The 20,986-nt window shown below is 47.8% G+C and overlaps 1 protein-coding gene across 1 annotated transcript in view; it reads right to left on the reverse strand.

The window, feature by feature from the left end:
* The window catches only part of LOC103242382 (myosin-13), a 45,831-nt gene that overhangs the window by 10,392 nt on the left and 14,453 nt on the right, over positions 1-20,986 (reverse strand). Inside the window, exons 9-20 of the mRNA XM_073005600.1 lie at positions 20,134-20,270; positions 17,448-17,703; positions 13,656-13,898; positions 10,230-10,406; positions 9,038-9,183; positions 8,844-8,934; positions 7,476-7,865; positions 4,596-4,722; positions 4,391-4,509; positions 1,876-2,072; positions 1,215-1,398; positions 553-718 (exon numbers count right to left, since the gene is read on the reverse strand). Of these exons, the coding sequence (XP_072861701.1) occupies positions 553-718; positions 1,215-1,398; positions 1,876-2,072; positions 4,391-4,509; positions 4,596-4,722; positions 7,476-7,865; positions 8,844-8,934; positions 9,038-9,183; positions 10,230-10,406; positions 13,656-13,898; positions 17,448-17,703; positions 20,134-20,270 (2,233 nt within the window). The remainder of the gene's footprint in view (positions 1-552; positions 719-1,214; positions 1,399-1,875; positions 2,073-4,390; positions 4,510-4,595; positions 4,723-7,475; positions 7,866-8,843; positions 8,935-9,037; positions 9,184-10,229; positions 10,407-13,655; positions 13,899-17,447; positions 17,704-20,133; positions 20,271-20,986) is intronic.

Here is a 20,986-nt window from a genome sequence, read left to right on the forward strand (position 1 = left end):
CGGATGAGGTGTTGGCAAGACAGGGATGTGTTACCTCACCTGCATTAGGCAGACAGGAACCACAAGTGAAGAATAGAAACTTAAAACTTCAAAAGTACTGTATACAAAATGGTCATAGAGCAGACCAGAGAAAACAATTGTGGGGAAAAGGCATAGAATCATAGTCTGCAGAACCAGAAGGGGCTTTGGAAAGTGCTGGGTGTGGTCTTCTGACTTTGTAGATTGGAAGTCTGAGGTCCTAAGGGATTCAGTGGCATACCCAAGAATACAGAGCCACTTAGAGACAGAATCACTGAAGGGTCTTCTCTAACAGAGCAGGGGGCTCAGCAACCCATTGTGCCTTTGGTTCTGGAAAATGAGACTTAGCTCCTGCTGTGCCTTACATTAAAAAGGTTTGGACCTTGGGGCAAACTGAGTAATATGAAGCATGATGGGTGAGGATTGTGTGGGGCAATGGGAAGAAGGTGTCTGGAGATGGCTGTGGCCAAATGGGGAAGGGGTTGGCAGGAGGAGACGGGGACATAGCACACACCGGTGGTGGAGAGAGCTCACCTTGTAGATTTTTGTTCTCCCGCCTCAGTGTCTCTAACTGGTCCACCACCTCCTCATAGGCGTTCCTCATCTTGAAGAGTTCGGTGCTGAGTGACCTGGACTCCTTCTGAGCAGCTTCCAACTCAGCCTGGCTTTCGTCCAGCTTTTGTTTCCACTCTGCAAGGACCTGGGAGATGACAAAGGGACATAGGAGAAGCAAAAAGCAGGGGTGACTCAGAAGAGTTCATGCAAACAAGGGCTATCAGTAACGCCAACGTTTTGCTCTTCCATCCTTAGGGACTGAAGAAAGAGGAGGAGCACTGTTCTAGATCCGGGCCCCCAAACTGTGATATTCCTGCAGGCCCTCTGCTGCGTTCTCACAGACATTACGATCTCAATGGAACTGAATTAGCTTTCACTGAAAACAAAATTGCCTTTGGAGGGACTGTCACAGTAGTCAAGAGACACCTCAAGTCCCCCAAACTGGGAAATGATGCTCCAACTGGGGGCCTTGTAGGATGTGCAGATATCTTACACATCTAAGTGTGAAACTGTTGTTTTCACCACTGCCACTGTAAAGCATTTGACCCTTTTCCAAATTCAGGTATATTCATGTAAATAGCATTTCCCCAACTTGAATCATCCCCATGGCTTCTTCACAGAGAAAGTGGCTGGGGAAGGACCTTGTCAAAGTTCCTCTGCTTCTTGTCCAGGGTGGCACAGGCGGTATGGGAGCGCTCCAGATCCAGCATCAGATCATCCACCTCTCCCTGCAGCCTCTGCTTGGTTTTCTCCAAGGATGCGCACTTGGAGTTCGCCGTCTCCGTGTTCTCCTCTGCTTCCTGGAGCCTCTGGGCCAGTTTTTTCCTATGAAAACCAGATTTTTTTTCCCCCCTTGGCAAAAGTGGAATATTTCAGAAGGTAACTGTCAGATGGGAAGAGAAATACAAAAAACAGATTTTTCCCCCCTTGGCAAAGGTGGAATATTTCAGAAGGTAACTGTCAGATGGGAAGAGAAATGAATAGCATGGAGGGGATTGATGTTTGATGACACCAAGACCTAGGATTTGGTGAGTGGAGAGGATCCAAGTGTCACCGGGAGAGTCTCAAAATGCTTGGTGGCAAAGCAGGTCCCTAAGGAGCCCCCCAGGGAGCTAGGGGGAATGGACAGTTCCCGAGAAGAAGGACAGGGAGACCCCCAGAGGATGAGGGGCACAATCTGAATGTTTCAGAAACCACAAAGGCATGGGCAGGAAAGAGACAATCTCTCAAGATACGAAGACTCCTGGTCCCTTGGCCTGTGCCCTCAGGCTCCCCCTGCTATTGCCACCCTGGAGTCCCTACTTGGCCTCCTCCAGCTCCTCTGTGCGCTGGATGGCGTCCGTCTCGTATTTGGTCCTCCACTGAGCAACCTCACTGTTGGCCTTGGACAGCGCCCTCTGCAGCTCGGCCTTGGCTTCCTGCTCCTCCTCATACTGTTCCCGCAGTAGGTCGCAGTCGTGGCGGGAGGACTGCAGGGCGTGTGCCAGGGCGTTCTTGGCCTGGGAATGACAGTGGTGACAAATTGCAAAAACATTTGACCCTTTTCCAAGTTCAGGTATTTTCATTTAAATAGCTTTTCCCCAGCTTGAGTTATCCCTATGCTGTTTTCACCAAATTTGCCATATCAGCATATCGCCTGGTTTATTTAATTTTTTCAAGTGGGCTCCTTAATTATATTTAAATATATTTAACAAAAGAGTGAACTGTTACAGGACAGTAAGTGGAAAACCACTGACATTTGCCATAAACAGAAGGTAACCGTAAGTGCAATGGAAATAAAGCAATGTTACCACATCTAGCTAGGTACTGTTGCCTGCTGGGACTCCATGCCTGGGCTCTACCCTCTATTTCTTAATAGGGTAAATAAGCAAATGCTAAAGGAAGTATGGTTCACGCTGAGGCCTTTTCCTTGATATAATCAGAAGGTTTGGAACAATTAAAAAGGGAAGAATTTTCTCGCTACTTGATGCAATGGTACGGAATGCTGTGACCAGGAGAAGCCTGAAAGCATCTTTTGATGTCACCAGTGGGCTGTGTCCCCACACTGGGGACTGCTGATGTGAGCTTTGCTGTTTCCACAGCCCGACTTCCTCCTCCTAGGCAGAGAAGACATGCCTAGAGGCATTCGTCCCTCGGAAGGGCAACAGTTTAGCTCCGACTATAATGGCCACAAGACGCCCTCTGGTGCCACCATCAAAGAGAGAGTTCTGTCAGCCCACTTTAGTAATTTGTACATTTTCAACTTTTTAAAAACGCAATAGGCCAGGCGTGGTGGCTCATGCCTGTAATCCCAGCACTTTGGAAGGCCGAGACGGGCGGATCACCTGAGGTCGGGAGTTTGAGACCAGCCTGACCAACATGGAGAAACCCTGTCACTACCAAAAACACAAAATTAGCCGGGCGTGGTGGCCCATGCCTGTAATCCCAGCTACTTGTGAGGCTGAGGCAGGAGAATCGCTTGAACCCAGGAGGCAGAGGTTGCAGTGAACCAAGATCACGCCATTGCACTCCAGCCTGGGCAACAACAGTGAAACTCCGTCTCAAAAAAAAAAGGCAATAAATGGGAAACTTTGCCTAAGAAGGAAAACAGCTGTTGCTGTGTCCTGGCCAAAGGACAGCCCGCTCCTCCTGCAGTGGCCCTCCTCAGTACTTGTTCAGGCTGGGGTTCTCACCACTTCCCCCTGCCCCCTCATCTACTGAAGATCTTCACCATAGAACAGAAAGATGGGAGACAAATATGACGCTTGTCCTTTTTCAGAAGAAAAAGGTGGAGCTTGGGAAAATTCCAGAAGATTCCCCTATAAGTCTTAGCCAGTGTACAGCAACCTTGGAGTTCCATTCATGCAGTTTTGTGGACTCTTGGTTCTCTATTCTGATACTTGAACACGAATTGGCAGCACCAAGCACCTACTGTGTGCACTGCTCTTCTGGGCAAAGTAGGTACAGTGAGGACAAACTATTCTTGCCCTCCATGAGTTTACAGATCTGTGGGGAGACACATATTATAAACATAGTATCTAGATCTTGAAATCAAGAAGGCGATGATGTTCATGTTTATGCAACTGTCTCCAGGGTGCTCCCAAAACTACGGAGTCTTTTTGGAGGAGGGTAGCTTAAAATCAGGTGGTATAGGAGGTGACACACCAGGAATAATGAAGAAAGAGGAAGGGATTTCAAGTGGCCGGAATGAATTGCTGGGCAGAATGGTCAAGTGTGTACAGTGATCGGGAGGAGGTGCCCTGGCTGGAGAGGGGAGTTTCTCAGACTACCCTGTGGGGGACAGAGGTCATGGACCACCATGGGTATGGTTTTCTATCCCTGAAGAAGGAAATCTAATGCCAAGGTCCTCTAACTTTAAAGGACAGGTTCGCACCATGCTGCAAGGCAAACAGGAGAAGTAACAGGTTTCTTCTTTTCTTTCTTTTTTTTTTTTTTTTAGCGGAGTCTTGCTCTGTCTTCTAGGCTGAAGTGCAGTGGCGTGATCTCGGCTCACTGCACCCTCCGCCTCCCGGGTTCAAGGAATTCTCTGCCTCAGCCTCCTGAGTAGCTGGGATTACAGGCACCTGCCACTACGCCCAGCTAATTTTTTTTTGTATTTTTAGTAGAGATGGGGTTTCACCCTCTTGGCCAGGCTGGCCTTGAACTCCTGACCTCGTGATCCACCCGCCTCAGCCTCCCAAAGTGCTGGGATTACAGGCGTGAGCCACCGTGCCCGGCCGCAGCAGGTTTCTTGATGTAGCACTGCTCCGACCAGCTTCACAGGTGAAGTGGTCATACAGCCGGGTTTCTCAGGTTCAGTCTGACTCTGTATCTTTACCTTTGTTTCTTCTTCCATTTGCCTCTTAAGCTCCTCCAGCTGCTGGGTGAGGGCCTGCTTGCTTTTGGTCAGCTGTGAAATCAGAGATTCCTTCTCTTCCACTTGGTGGCTCAGCTCCCCTACCAAACAGATGTGGCCCCCGTCAGTGTTACCGACCACCCTCTCCCATGGCCCAGCTGGACCTCAGAGCCCTGCCCATTCTCACCATTCTGGGTCTGTAGTCTTGCTTTCTGCATGTTCAGGTCATGGATCAGCTGTGTCTGTTGCTCATCCTTGGCTTTGATTTCACTAAATTGGTCTTCTACCGTCCGGCACGTTCTTTCTATGTTACTCTTTAACAAACAGAAAGTCACCATGAATGGGAAAAAAATGGATTCCTAGTGCCCAGCATTGAACTGAACAGTGTGATCGTTTAGCTTCTTGTCAGGTAAAATGAAACTACAAATACAGAACAAAAAAAGAGTCAGTTTAAAATCATAATTGACTGGGCGCAGTGACTCACGCCTATATCCCAGCACTTTAGGAGACCGAGGTGGGTGGATCCCTGAGGTCAGGAGTTTAACACCAGCCTGACCGGCATGGTGAAATCCTATCTGTACTAAAAATACAAAAATTAGCCGGGCATAGTGGCAGGCACCTGTAATCCCAGCTACTCGGGAGACTGAGGCAGGAGAATCGCTTGAACCCAGGAGGCGGAGGTTACAGTGAGCAGAGATCATGCCATTGCACTCCAGCCTGGGCAGCAAGAGTGAAACTCTGTCTCAAAAAAAAAAAAAAAAAAAAAAAAAATCATAATCATTTCAGATTTGTGAATGCAGCTCAATCACCAATCGCTTGAAACATAAGTTTTTGGTAGGTAAGTATTTAATGATTTGTAAACAACTCTTTGAGAAGATGCCACTTTTAAGTGGATCCTTGGGATCCTCTTGTAATATAAGTAATTTGTGAATAATTGCAAGCAATACAAGCCTGTGAATATTTGCAAGCAATATATTCAGATGACAGTGTTAAGCATTTCATTCAATATCACAAAAGGTTCCCGATGGTGGAGGTGGTATGAAGGGATTCACCTCCCCAGCCTCCAGTTGGCCTGTATTTTTGTGAACTTTATTCAAAACCCTTATGTGTGTTGACCTTTCTCTCCTCCTGCTGCTCCATAAAATAGAAAATAAAATGTATGGAGCATATGTTTTTCCTTAGAATGCGAAGTATGAGCTGGCAGTGGAGGAAGCAAGGATACTGATTCCAGGGGAGTCCTGGAGGAGCTTAGGATCTCTTTGAGAAGATGACACACAAACATGAAGGAATCAAAGCAGGGAGGGTTGAAAAGCGATGGCGACTTGCAAGAAGAAACATGAAGTGCTGCTTCCCCTGGATGTTAAAATTGAGAACAGAGAGCAGCACACGGCAGTTCTGGAGAGAGGGAGGCTGGAGTGGGGGCTGTTTATAGGCACAGTGCGTGGGGGATGCTGGAGGCTCTTCCTACCCACCTTCCCCTGCAGGCTGGCCTGGCTCGCGGAGAGAGAGGTGTGGGAGGGGAACATGTACAGACCCAAGTTCTTAGAGGAAGAAAGAAAACCAAGAAAGGGAAAAAGGGCAAACAAATGGGAAAGCAGGAAAGAAGGAGAAAAGGAGTCATCACTCGGAGCCAGAGGCTGCAGTCAGGGAGTGAAGAAGCAATCAAGGGAAAACAAGACAGTGTGGACGCAGACCCTAAACACTGGCAGCAGGGGGCGCTAGACAGACCACTCTAGTTCTCGGATCCACATCTCCCTTCCTTTTCTGGACAGATGCCCTGACCTTCCGGGAAACCCTCAGTGAGAGGCCCACAGCCCTACTTCTAGGGTCACCACTGCTTCTTCCAGCCCAGCCAAACAGCTCCTAGTACAGCTCAGAGCACCCTGCAAGGAGGGCAGGTGTTAAATCGAGGAGCACACATGCTCCACGAGGAATGCTTTGCTTTGAGGTCATGCACAGAGGTGGGTTCACTATGAAGCTTGTGAAATAAGCTTCAGGGCCCACAATTTGCATGGACCCCAGAGAGTCTGGGAGCTGCAGAAGGTTTGAGGGAAGAGGAGCCATCCCAAGCAGAATATATTCTAGAAGGCATTTCTGGCAAATGGCCCAAAGAGGCCTCAGGAGAAAAGAACTTGAGTCTTCAAGGTAACCTGCAACACTTTTGTGTCATTATAAGTATTAACTTTCATGCCTAAGTTTCATAAGTTTGTACACTTTTTTTTTTAAAGAACCCCAGTCGGCCAGGCACAGTGGCTCATGCCTGTAATCCCAGCACTTTGGGAGGCCGAGGTGGGTGGATCACCTGAGGCCAGGAGTTCAAGACCAGCCTGGCCAACATGGTGAAACCCCATCTCTATCAAAAATACAAAAATTGGCCGGGTGTGGTGGCGTGTGCCTGTAATCCCAGCTACTTGGGAGGCTGAGGCAGGAGAATTGCTTGAACCCGGGAGGGAGAGGTTGCAGTGAGCTGAGATGGCACCACTGTGATCCAGCCTGGGGCACAAGAGCGAAACAGTGGCACCAGATCATCCAACTGTGCTTGAATCAAGTGGTCTTGATGCTTTGGTCTTAAAGTTTGTGTCTCCCCAAAATTCATAATTTCTAGTCCAGTGGTGTTGGGGGTGGGGCTTTTGGGAGGTGATAAGGTCACGGGGGTGGAGCCCTTATGAATGGGATTAGTGTTCTTATAATACAGGCCTGAGAAAACTTGTTCACCCCTTCTACCACATGAGGATGCAATGAGAAGGCACCATCTGTGAGGAACGGACCTTCAACAGACACCGAATTTGCTGGCACTTTGATCTTGGACTTCCCGGCCTCCAAAATTGTGAGCAATAAATTTCTGTTGTTTATAAATTACCTACTCTAAAATATTTTGTTACAGCAGCCCAAATAGATAAAACAAAGGATGTGAGTGAATTTGAGGAACTGGAAACAGGCAGAAATAGGGAAGAGGGTTTCGGTGTAGAACATGCAGTGGTTTGGAGGCATCAAATTACATGTGCCCAGGGGCAGGTGGCCACCGGCTGCCTTGCATTCTCCAAGAGCAGAAAGGTCAGTCAGGTACCTTTGACTTGGAGATGGCTTCGATGTTGCTGGCCATGTCATCGATCTCCATCTTCAGCTCACTCTTCTCCTTCTCCAGCTTCTGCTTCACCCGCTGCAGGTTGTCAATCTGCTCCCCAAGTTCAGCCACGCTATCTGCGTGCTTCTTCCTCAGGGTGGCTGCCGTGGCTTCATGCTGCAGGGTGGACTCTTCCAAGTCCCTGCGCATTTTCTGGAACTCAGCCTCCCGCTTCTTGTTCATCTCAATCTGGGCTGAAGTGGCCCCACTGGCTTCTTCCAGCCTCTCACTGATCTCCTCCAGTTCCCTGGCCAGATCTGAGCGCTGCTTCTCAATCTTGGCTCTGAGTGTGTGTTCTGCTTCAATTTCCTCCTCCAGTTCTTCTATGCGAGCCTGAAAGGATCACTCTATCAGGAATGTTATTGTGGAGGAGGGGGCAGCCTCCTTTGAGAGGGGCTGGGTGTTGAGGAATTGCAGGTAGGCAGCACGAGGTGGGTGGATCATTTGAGGTCAGGAGTTTGAAACCAGCCTGGCCGACATGGTGAAACTCCACCTCTACTAAAAATACAAAAATTAGCCAGGTGTGGTGGAGGCCACCTGTAGTCCCGGGTACTCGGGAGGCTGAGGCAGGAGAACAGCTTGAACCTGGGAGGTGGGGGTTGCAGTGAGCTGAGATCACGCCGCTGTGCTCCAGCCTGGGTGACAGAGACTCAGACTCAGAAAAAAAAAAAAACAAAAGAATTCATTATAACATTCCATTGGTGAAAAACCTTGGAAACAACCTAAATGTCCATGAATAAGGGAATGCAGAAATCGATGGTGATGGAGACTTGTTCTAGTAGTCTATGGAGCAGGTAGACACCAATCCACGTCTATCATAGATAGCTCTGCAGATCACATTGCAAAAAAAAAGCAGCAAGTTGCAGAGTGATACTCTCAGTGTGATATTTATGCTAAGAATATAAAGAAACAAGAACCTTTTCTGCATGTGTACTATATATTTTTGGGGGGTCTTAAATGTGTACAAAAACACATAGCAAAAGAGGCAGAAGGATGCACATCCCACTGAAACTGGTCATTACTTCTGAGAAGACGGTGAGGGCACTGGGCTTAGGGGTGGTGGTCAAAGCACCCTTATCAATAATATTTAGCTTTACTGGGCCTATTTTGAGCCTTTGCAAGGAAGTATGTTTATGGGTTACTTAGAACATATTAAAATATTATTTTCAAAAACGAAAGGAAAGGACAGGACATCATCTCTAGCTTTAGCAGGAGGAAGGAAAGAAGCAGCTAAAGAAACAATGGGGAAGGAGTGAGGAGGGGCACTCTTGCAAAGGGATTGTCATGATTGGGAAGGTTTTGATGTTTTACCTGCAGTTCTTTAATCTTCTTTTGAAACTGCAAACTGTGGACTTGTTCATCATCTATTTTGGCTTGTAACTGACTGATTTCAAACTCCTTCCTGCAAATAGATTTTAAAAAAAGAACATGAGATACAAGCCTCTTGGAGGGGATGAAAGTTGGCTTTTAGGCTGAGACACAGAGGTGGTAAAAGAAATATCTACTTTTTTAATTTCTCTTCTATTTGCTGCTTGTCATTTTCTAGATCCATAATGGATTCCTGGGACATTTTCAGATCTCCTTCCAGCTTCCTCTTCGCCCTTTCCAGGTCTGCCCGCAGTTTCTTTTCCTGCTCTAAGGAACCCTCAAGCTGAGAAGACACACAGGTAGAAAAGTAAGCCCCTGCTGGGGAAGCGTTTGCTCCTTTCATTCAGCGCAGCCATACACGTGACCTGGGGCTTCCTGGGGCTCCTGTAGGGTGCTGGCTGCAAGCCTCTGGCCCCAGGAGGAAGCAAATCTTGTCCCCTACCTCCCCTCTCTTCTGTCTTCCAGAAAAGGCTACCCAGGGTGGGGCTGGATCCTTCATGGACCTCCTGGTGCCTCTCTCAACTGATTCCCACTTGGCCTGGCCCAGACCATGTTCCATGGAGGGGTATGGTACTCACGGGTGCACACCCTTGCACAGACAATACAAATGGGGGCTTCTATGGACAGCACTGTGAAGGCCTATGCTCTACACCATCACGCATTCCCTGCTAACATTACACAACCATGGGAGGCAAGGAATTCATGTGTGTGTATGTGTGTGTGCGTGTATGCACACACACACGCACACATGGGAACAGGAAACAGGGGCGTAGAGGAGGAGCACACCTACCCTGGGCTCAGAAACATTCAAGTTATCTAGAAAATCTCTAGCCACAATAATGATTAAAACCTGAAAACTTCAAAAGTGGCTCTTACATCAAGAATAATAACGTCATGGGATGGTAGTGGAAATAGTAATTTTCGTGGCCACAAATGGAACTCATCTTTAATAACATTACAACAGGATTGGAGGTTTTGGAACCCAAAGGACCTACAGGTGGATGCTAATAATACTGATGATGGCGATGATAGCAATAATAGCGGCTGTGTTTTACTGAACACCTTCTGTGTGCTGAGCTTTCTGTGAACACCCTCTGAGATGGAGCTATTTCCATCACCATTTCACAAGGCACAAATGGAGGCTTTGCAAGGGTAAGCAGCTTGCTTAGTATCCCAGACTCCTTCAGGGTCAGGATGGGGCTGAGATCTGAACTTAGGGATGCTGATTCCAGAGTCTGACTTCTCAAGCCCTGCGTCCTAGTTAGACCGTCTGTTGTCTGTGCTTCCACAAGTGATAAATGCTAAAGCATAGTAGTAAAATATCCTCACATCATCTGTTTGCTGTTCAAGCTTGGCATTTATTTTGATTAGACCATTGACTTTATCTTCTTCAACCTGAAGGTCATCCAGTGTTTGCTGATGGGCCTCCTGTAGAGACTTCTTTTCTTTGGTCAATTTGGAAATGTTTTCTTCAAGTGCTGTCATTTCTTCGGAGAGATTCTTTACCTGGGACAATATCAACACTGATTTAATGTGGAAAACGATTAAGCCAGAAGTTTCCATCAACAAAAGCTATTGCTTCTTTGCTCATTTTTCCTCTTTCCCTTTTCTTTTTGGCTACTACTTTTTTTACCTCCTGGAATTGACAGACTCTCAGTTCTTTATCTTCCTTAACAGTCTATCACGGCGCCTCAAATTCTCCCATTAGGATTATTCATTTAAGGAGGGCAGTATATTCTATAAGGAAGGGCACTGTTAAAATGCAAATGTGCTACCTCTGAAGGGTAACACATCAATCTATATTTGCTCATAACACGTCTGTGGAAATGTGTTTATTAGGCTGGCTGGCTGAATAGGGTTTAGAATGAGGCAGGAAGGGGAGGAGAGGCGTGAGGTGCTCTGCAAGAAAATTCACGCCGGGTGCAGTGGCTCACGCCTGTAATCCCTGCACTTTGGGAGGCCGAGGTGGGCAGATCATGAGGTCAGGAGATTGAGACCATCCTGGCTAACACTATGAAACCCCATCTTTACTAAAAATACAAAAAAATTAGCCGGGCATGATGGCGGGCACCTGTAGTCCCAGCTACTTGGGAGGCTGAGGCAGGAGGATGGCGTGAACCTGGGAGACGGAGCTTATAGTAAGCAGAGATCACACCACTGCACTCCAGCCTGGGAGACAGAGTGAGACTCCATCAGAAAGAAAGAAAGAGAGAGAGAGAGAGAGAGAGAGAGAAAAGAAAGAAAGAAAAAGAAAGAAAGAAAGAAAGAGAAAGAAAGAAAGAAAGAAAGAAAGAAAGAAAGAAAGAAAGAAAGAAAGAGAGAGGAAGGAGGGAGGGAAGGAGGGAGGCAGGAAGGCAGGAAAGAGAGAGAGAGAGAGAAAGAGAAAGAAAGCAAGCAAAGCAAGAAAAGAAAAGAAAATTCAGAACAGGAGTGCTGTGTTATCAGGAAGCAGGAGGAGGGCACCCAACATGGAACTTGAAGGAAGTAAGTGAAACTTTTTCCACATCCAACAGGCCTCCAGATCAGAAGTTGCTAACTCCTAATCTATGGGCTGAATCTGGCCATATTTTCTTTAGTCCACATAGTAGTTTACAATGTTATTATTTACAATGTCACTGTAGTTTTTGTTTGTTTGTTTGTTTGTTCTTGTTTTGTTTTGTTTTGTTTTTGAGATGGAATTTCTCTCTGTTGTCCAGGCTGGAGTGCAGTGGTGTAATCTCTGCTTACTGCAAGCTCCACCTCCCGGGTTCACGCCATTCTCCTGCCTCAGCCTCCCGAGTAGCTGGGACTACAGGCGCCCACCACCACACCTGGCTAATTTTTGTATTTTTAGTAAAGATGGGGTTTCACCATGTTAGCCAGGATGGTCTCGATCTCCTGAACTTGTGATCTACCTGCCTCGGCCTCCCAAAGTGCTGGGATTACAGGCGTGAGCCACCGCGCCCGGTCTGTAGTTTTTTAAATGTTATCAACATTGAAAAAAATGAGACTTCACGTAAAACTTGGATTTCTGGCTTCTCATGGAAAACCAGAAGTTCTGAAAATGCTGGATTCCCATTCCCCGCTGACAACAGTTGGCTGGGGCTGAGTCACCACTGCCTTCTGTGGACAGGGCAAGAGCTCTTCAGTTTGCCACAGTCCCCAGCCCTTCCGAGTGTCTTTTTCCATTACTCCCAGAGTCTATCCAACACTGACTCTGAGTGTCAACTGTCATTGTCTGTTACGCTCAGCAGCTCACATCCCTTAGCCCACCTCATGGGCAACCCATTATGATGTGAATCATGTCAGTGGTTTTACATATTATTGTTGAAATGTATGTCGTTGTGTTGTGTGCATATGATTTTTGTCCACATAAATGCTATTATGCTGTATACTTCATTTTCTTTTTCTTTTCTTTTTTTTTTTGAGATGAATCTCACTCTGTCACCCAGGCTAGAGTGCAGTGGTGCAATCTCAGCTCACTGCAATCTCTGCCTCCCAGGTTTGCGTGATTCTCCTGCCTCAGCCTCCCAAGTAGCTGGGAATGCAGACACCCGCCACAATGCCCAGATAATTTTTGTATTTTTCGTAGAGACGGGGTTTCACCGTGTTAGCCAGGATGGTCTCGATCTCCTGACTTCATGATCCGCCCCCCTTGGCCTTCCAAAGTGCTGGGATTGCAGGCGTGAGCCACCGCGCCCGGCCCTATATTTCATTTTCTTACATTTTCCCACCATTTAGCAGTGTTTGACATTTGCTGTGCACAACCCATTGTTCCTAATGGCTACGTGGTTCTCCCTGGTGTGTATCTACTATATGTTATCTCTCCGTTTTCCCCGTGGTGGACCCTGGCACTGCCTCCAGCTGTCTCCCACAAGCAATGCCACTACAAACACCCTAGGACATATCGCTTTGTAGAAAGGTGGAAGAATTCCTCAATCTATACACCCAGGAGCAGAATTGCTGAGTCATAGGGTATCTGGATTCTTAATTCGACTAAGTCATTCCAAATGACTTTCCCAAACGCTGCATCAGTCTCTGTTCTGCCAGTACCCGCTCCTCTCAGTCAATCTTTGGTGTTACCCAGTCTTCTGCCTCCTTCACTATCTGGCTGGCCCCTGTAGGCCTTCTTGTTTGGAATCCTTGCGCTTGGTGCTATGGGAAATGAAGAAGAATATGAAACAGTCCTTCCTCTCAAAGAAATGCTAGAAGTTTGTGATACAGTCAGGGAGGTTTGAGAAGAGCCTATGGGGTCGGGCGCAGTGGCTCACACCTGTAATCCCAGCACTTTGAGAGGCTGAGGCGGGTGGATCACCTGAGGTCAGGAGTTCGAGACCAGCTTGGCCCACATGGTGAAACCCCATCTCTACTAAAAATACAAAAAATTAGCTGGGCATGGTGGTGTGCGCCTGTAATCCCAGCTACTCGGGAGGCTGAGGCAGGAGAATCGCTTGAACTCGGGAGGCGGAGGTTGCATTGAGCTGAGATCGCACCACTGTAACGAGATCTGCCTGGGTGACAGAGCAAGACTCTGTCTCACAAAAAAAAAAGAAAGAAGATGACGAAGGAGATGGAGGAGGAGGAGAACCTATGGGACAGAAAAGACGGCAGGGGACAGAACTTGTTGGGACTTAACTACCCTTCTCCTTGACTCCAGCCTCTCATTTCCGGGCAATGTTGTATTGAGTGGACTCCTACGCCACCCTTTCTCCTCCTTACAGAGAGAGAGAGAGAAACCTGGTTAAGACACTGCGGGAATCCCTTGGGTTTGCGCACCTTGTTCTCTGTGGCATGCTTCTCCTTTTCAACTTTCGTCAAGGTCAGCTCCAGGTCATCAATGTCTCTCTTGAGAGAGCAGCATTTGTCTTCCAGATTCCTCTTCTTGGCAACCAATTCAGAATTCATGTCCTCTTCCTCTTCCAGTCTCTCAGTCAGCTCCTTGATTTTTGCTTCCAGTAGGATCTTGCTTTTGATGAGTCCTTCACACCGTTCCTCAGCATCCATCAGATTTTCCGTTTCCTGAAAGAACCAGGTCATTTTATGTTTTGATTGGCCTCTTTGAAAATGCTACAAAGAAAGGGTGTCACCCTCTTAAAGCCCATTATCTACGCCTAAGCCAATAAATGGGTCATACACACACATGCATGCACATGTGCACACACTGCACACATACGTGTACATAAACTTAGATATCACCCATAAACACATTTTTCTTTTTAGATGGAGTTTTGCTGTGTGGCCCAGGCTGGAGTGTGGTGGCGCGATCTTGGCTCACTGCAACCTCTGCCTCCCAGGTTCCAGCGATTGTAGTCCCGAGTTGCTGGGATTACAGGCATGTTCTACCACACCTGGCTAATCTTTGTAATTTTTGTAGAGATGGGATTTCACCATGTTGGCCAGGCTGGTCTCAAACTCCTGACCTCAGGTCATCCTTCCGCCTCAGTCTCCCAGAGTGCTGGGATTACAGGCGTGAGTCACTGTACCTGGCCAGTATACATGCTGTTTTTTTGTTTGTTTTTAACTACCAAGGACATTGCTTATAGAAATTTGCATATAATAATTTGTCCATTTATTTCTTTAGAGACAAGATCTTGCTCTGTTGCCAAAGCTGAAGTGCAATGGTGTGAGACAGCCCACTGCAGCCTCACACTCCTGTGCTCAAGTGATCCTCCCACCTCAGCCTCCCAAGTAGCTGGAACTACAAGGTATGTGCCACCATGACTGGCTTCATTTTGTGTGTGTGTACAGATGGGGTCTCAATGTGTTGCCCAGGCTTGTCTCAAATTTTAGCCTCAAGTGATCCTCCTGCCTCAGCCTCCCAAAGTGCTGGGACTACAAGTGTGGGCCCCCATGCCTGGCCTCACTTATAATAATTTCAAACAGAGGAGTTCATGAAGTTACAAGTTCATTTTAAAGAATGAAGCCTCTAGAAATTTGCCACATTTGGGCTGGGCGCGGTGGCTCAAGCCTGTAATCCCAGCACTTTGGGAGGCCGAGATGGGCGGATCACGAGGTCAGGAGATCGAGACCATCCTGGCTAACACGGTGAAACCCCGTCTCTACTAAAAAATACAAAAAACTAGCCGGGGAAGGTGGCGGTAGTCCCAGCTACTCAGGAGGCTGAGGCAGGAGAATGGCGTAAACCCGGGAGGCGGAGCTTGCAGTGAGCTGAGATCCGGCCACAGCACTCCAGCCTAGGTGACAGAGCGAGACTCTGTCTCAAAAAAAAAAAAAAAAAAAAGAAATTTGCCACATTTGAACAGCTGTTCATCTCACTCTTCCTGCTACCACCAGTTGGAAAATGACTCATCTACTCTATGTTCTCTGAAGCTGACAAAATCGTTTCAAAACATTACTATCTTTTAACTTCCATTAAATTTGTTTTTAAATGTATGTATTTATTTATGGTCTAGAGATAAGGTCCCACTATGTTGCCCAGGCTGGTCTCGAGCTTCCGAACTCGAGTGATCCTCCTGCCTTGGCTTCTGAAAGTGTTGGGATCGCAGGCAGGAGCCACCAGGCCTGGTCCTTTCAATGGAAAAGTTCTTCCTGTGTCTCCTTAGCTGTGTCTTCTTGAACCACAGAACAGAAAATTAAAAACACCCAAGAATTCGTGATTGAATACATATGTCCTAGAAGATACTGCAGTGAATCTCTTGAACAGACCAACATCAGCTACTTCTGTTCTAAATCAGGCTATATCTTCCCATATAAGAGTATTTATTTATTTATTTTTTGAGACAGAGTCTCACTGTGTCTCCCAGGCTGGAGTGCAGTGGCGCAATCTCAGCTCACTGCAAGCTCCGCCTCCTGGGTTCAAGTGATTCTCCTGCCTCAGCCTCCTGAGTAGCTGGGACTACACGTGTGCACCACCACACCCGGCTAATTTCTGTATTTTTAGAAGAGACAGGGTTTCACCATGTTGGCCAGGATGGTCTCGATCTCTTGACCTCATGATCCACCTGCCTCAGCCTCCCAAAGCGCTGGGATTACAGGCGTGAGCCACCGCGCCCGGCCTGTATAAGAGTATTTTAAGACACATACTGCAGGGTAATGCGTGGGAGGAGACTGGTACGTGTGCTAATGTTTATTGAACATCTATAAACATGAGCTGTGTGCTAGGCATTTTATACGCATTAACTGTTCATTCTTCAACAGCTGGATGAGGTGAGTACTGTGACTATGCCCATTTTACAGACGAGACAACGGAAGCACAAAGAGGATACGTAGCTCGCCCAAGGTCACGCGGCTATCAGGTGGAACATCTGGGATAGAAACCCAGTTATCTGGTTCCAAGAACTGTTCTCTTGCCTGCTGTGCCTGGGAAAGCACTCCTGTTAACTCACTATAGGGGTTGGGAAATCACATGAAAAGGGGAGCGGAAAATGCTCTGCATAAAAAACAAAAGGTAAAAGTATTTGGAGGTTTATGAAAAAGGGAAAATTATAAATGCCTTCACTCTGTGAAAGAGACAATTATACTGTCCCATTTCTTTTCTTTTCTTTTTTTTTTTGAGATGGAGTCTTGCTCTGTCGCCAGGCTGGAGTGCAGTGGAGTGATCTTGGCTCACTGCAACCTCCACCTCCCAGGTTCAAGTGATTCTCCTGCTCAGCCTCCTGAGTAGCTGGGACTACCGGTGTGTGCCACCACACCTGGCTAATTTTTTTTTTTTTTTTTTTTTTGTATTTTTAGTAGAGACGGAGTTTCACCATGTTAGCCAGGATGGTCTTGATCTCCTGACCTTGTGATCCACCCACCTCGGTCTCCCAGAGTGCTGGGATTACAGGCATGAGCCACCATGTCCAGCCTATATCCTCCCATTTCTTTGATAAAACTATGTATATTTAAAGTACTTTTTTTTTTGAGATTGGGGTCTCACTATGTTGCCCAGGCTGGAGTGCAGTGGCATGTTCTCAGCTCACTGCAGCCTCAACCGAGTGGGCTCAGGTGATCCTCCCACCTCAGCCTTCTGAGTATCTTGGACTAGAGACATGCACCACCACACCTGGCTGGTTTTTTTATTTTTATTTTTTATAGAGATGGGGTTTTGCCATGATACCCAGGCTGGTCTTGAACTCCTGGGCTCAAGCAATCCTCCCACCTCAGCCTCCCAAAGTGTTGGGCTTACAGGCATGAGCCACCGCGCCTGGCCTAAAGCACTTTTTACATATTACTGTAAATCATATATGGACAATTACTCTTGCACTTTGAATTGGGTTAATTTTGATTATTTATTTTTATTTGTATTGTTTTTTAAAAGGTGTGGTGCATATATGTATGACACATATATATCCCTCATGCCCACAGCAAAATATATCTAACTCTGTGATGTTGGGGACAAATCAGAGCACAGATTCTCTTTGCAGACATAATTTCTGGCACTCACTGCTTTGGCGAAGCCCGGGACCAGGCATCCTTTTACCAGCAGGGTGGTGCTGCAATACTCCATACAACCACTGGGTGACACCACTGTCTCTTGAATAGATGCCTGATGGTGCCCTCAACCTTCCTCCCCCTTTTCTGTCCTCCAGCGTCTGTGTTTTGCATTCTTAAGTGGGAGGTACTTACAGACTGGACCTGCAATTGGAGGTCATTCTTTTCCTGCAGCAGGGAGACCATTTTCTCCTCCAGCTCCTTCCGGCGAGCCTCGGATCGGGCCAGTTCTTCCTTGGTCCTCTCGAAGTCTTCCTTCATGGTGGCCATCTCCTTCTCGGCCTCTGCACTCTTCAGTAGGGGCTTGATTTTGAAGAACAGGTTCATCCAGGGCCAGTGCTTGACGTTCATAAAAGAGCGGATGTTGTACTGGATGCAGAAGATGGAGTCCCTGTACACCCATTAGGACTCGAATTAATAAACCCAGCAAGGTCTGGTCTCTGCACCCCCCACCTGTCCCCCACGGGCCCATCCTCCATCCTTCCTGGTTAGGTGGGGAGGTGCAGCCAAGCTTGGCAGATCCTCTGGATCCAGAGTAGGTCTGCAAATGAGGGGCAGAGGAGACAGAGGCACGTGCACAGGTTGGAAGGTAGGAGAGGGTGCGGGGCCTCCTGCAGGCACCTGGTCACCTGGCTGCCCCTTCTACCACCCTACTGAGTGCCCTGCCTGAGGGCGTCAGTGGCTTCCTAATGCTCAATTCAAGGAATAGCTTTCATTCCTATTTGATTGGGTCTTTCTCCCACATTTGATGTGTTAACCAGTTCTCAACTTTTGAAACTTTCTCTGCCCTAGATTCCATCAACATGTTTCCTGTTTCATTGTATTTTGCCATATGAGGTCCCTCTTTCTTGCTGAAGAAACCAAGGACTTGTCCTTGGTCATCTCCCAGTCTCTTGCCCTGGTAGAGTTGATCTGTCTTCCCAATTTCTTTCTTTTCTATATATTTTTTTGAGACTTTTTTTTTTTTTTTTTTTTTTTTTTTGAGACGGAGTCTTGCTCTGTTGCCCAAGCTAGAGTGTAATGGTGCAATCTCGGCTAACTGCAACCTCCACCTCCTGGGTTCAAGCAATTCTTCTGCCTCAGCCTCCTGAGTAGCTGGGATTACAGGCGACTGCCACCATGCCTGGCTAATTTTTTGTATTTTTAGTAAAGACAAGATTTCACCATGTTAGTCAGGATGGTCTCGATCTCCTGACCTCGTGATCCACCCGCCTCGGCCTCCCAAAGTGCTGGGATTACAGGCGTGAGCCACCACGCCCGGCCCATGCCTGGCTAATTTTTAGTAGAGACGGGGTTTCGCCATGTTGGCCAGGCTGGTCTCGAACTCCTGACTGCAGGTGATCTGCCCGCCTCGGCCTCCCAAAGTGCTGGGGTTACAAGCGTGAGCCACCGCAACCAGCCTGTATTCCTAATTTCTACTGCTGTTTTCATCCCAGCATCACCCACATGATCTCCTCCCCTTCACCCTCCACAGCTTTGTATTTACATAGCTTATGGATTCCTGAACACTGGCTTCTCTTTGCCTTCTTGAGATTCTTTTCATCTCCATGCTGGCTTCCATCTGCTTCACCAAACTCAATGCCTGGGAGTCATTCCTGACGCATACGTAATGGCGGTCCATTATGGCTCTGACAGTCAGAGTCACAGGGGATCAGGGAACCAGGGAGAACAGGCTCTCTCCCACACTCTCCCTGCAATCCCTGCAGTCATCAGTGCTGCTATTCCGTCTCTTGAATTATCAAAGGAATCAGACTTAAACGTTCCTTTAATCCGTGCCCTGCTCTCTAACCCACCAACCATGTCCTACTTCAGGTCCTTGTCATCCCTTGTTTGGACTTCTACCACACTGTGGTCTTGCCCCTCCATAGCCCTTGTGTTCACCCTCCTCCTAGCTGCCAGAGTGACGCAATCCTACCCCTCGTCTCCCCACACACCTTCTACAGCTCTCCATCAATGACAGGGTGCAGCCTGGGTTTCCGAATGTGACACACAGGGACCTCCACTGCCTGCCTCTTGCTCTAGATTCCAATGACAGCCATTTGCTTGTCGGGCTTCCTCCCAGACCACCCACTCTCAGGTTATGTAGACCTTGCTTCAGGAAGTGCTTTCTTCAGCCGGCTTTCTTCAGCCGGGCATGCTGGCTCACACTTGTAATCCCAGCACTTTGGGAGGCTGAGGCGGGCGGATCACCTGAGGTCAGGAGTTCAAGACCAGCCTGGCCAACATGGTGAAACCCCATCTCTACTTAAAAAAAAAAAAAAAAATATATATATATATATATATATATAAAAATTAGCCAGGCATGGTGGTACACGCCTGTGATCCCAGCTACTAGGGAGGCTGAGGCAGGAAGGTCACTTGAACCTGGAAGGTGGAGGTTGCAGTGAGCTGAGATTGTGCCACTGTACTCCAGCCTGGATGACAGAGCAAGACTCTGTCTCAAAAAAAAAAAAAAAAAAAAAAAAAAGTGCTTCCTTCTTGCTGGCATCTTCATGCCAACTCCAACCCCCCAGCTAGGCTAGGGGCTTATTCTTGCCAGTTCCCTATCCCCCGACTATAACATGAACATTGCGCTTGTCACAGGCATTAAAACCAGCCATGCACGTGTCTGCTTCCCACTCCTTTGTGACCCTGTGAGACAGGGTTCATTTCTGTCTCCCCAGTGCCATGCAGAGCACCCAGCCCAGGATTGCCGCTCAGTAGATGTGGGTTACACAAATGAAGGAAAGAAAGAGCAAGCACATGGATATCCCAAGACGAAAAGCAGGAAGCGACAATCAGCTGCTAAGCAGGATAAGGTGGATGTGAGAGTCTGTGTCACCTCCTCTCCATCATCTTCTTGAACTCCACCCGCATCAGGTAGCCCCTGCACACAGCCTGCGTGCGCGTCATTAGCGTCACCAGCTTCTCGTCTCTCATCTCCTCCAGAAGCCCCAGGAGCCCAGCTTTGAAAAACACCTGCATTAAAAGACAGAGGAGCCTTGATCTTTCTCCCCAGCAGGTGTTCAGCCGGGCCCTTGAGGAAGCCTGTTTCTGCCCAACTCTGAGCCTCAACCTCAGAGCATGGCAGGGACAGCAATTCCGTTTCCAGGACTTGCTTCTCAGTGACTCTGGTCTCCTCAGTGGCCCCTCCTGGGCAGTGAGGCAGCCTGTTCCAGAGTCTGTTCCAGGCCAGGTGCGGTGGCTCATGCCTGTAATCCCAACTCTTCGGGAGGCCGAGGCAGGCAGATCATTTGAGGTCAGGAGTTCGAGACAAGCCTGGCCATCATGGTGAAACCCTGTCTCTACTAAAAACACAAAAATTATCCGGGCGTGGTGGTATCCAGGCACCTGTAATCCCAGATACCCAGGAGGTTGAGGCAGGAGCATCACTCGAGCCTGGGAGGTGGAGGTTGCAGTGAGCAGAGATTGCGCCATTGCACTCCAGCCTGGGTGACAGAGCAAGACTCTGTCTCAAAACAAAACAAACAAAACAACAACAACAAAAACCCAAAACAACAACAAAAAACCAACCTGTTCCAGGCCCCACCAATCCACAGAGACCAGTTCTGACAGAGCTCACGTACAGGAAACAAAGATGAGCCCAGAAAAAAACCATGGGATACAAGTGTGCCCAGATCAGAGAGACTCACAGATGCGCTGGCTTCACTCTCTTTCTCTGTCCATCCGGGAAC

This window comes from Chlorocebus sabaeus, chromosome 16, assembly GCF_047675955.1.
Source record: "Chlorocebus sabaeus isolate Y175 chromosome 16, mChlSab1.0.hap1, whole genome shotgun sequence".
NCBI lineage: Eukaryota > Metazoa > Chordata > Mammalia > Primates > Cercopithecidae > Chlorocebus > Chlorocebus sabaeus.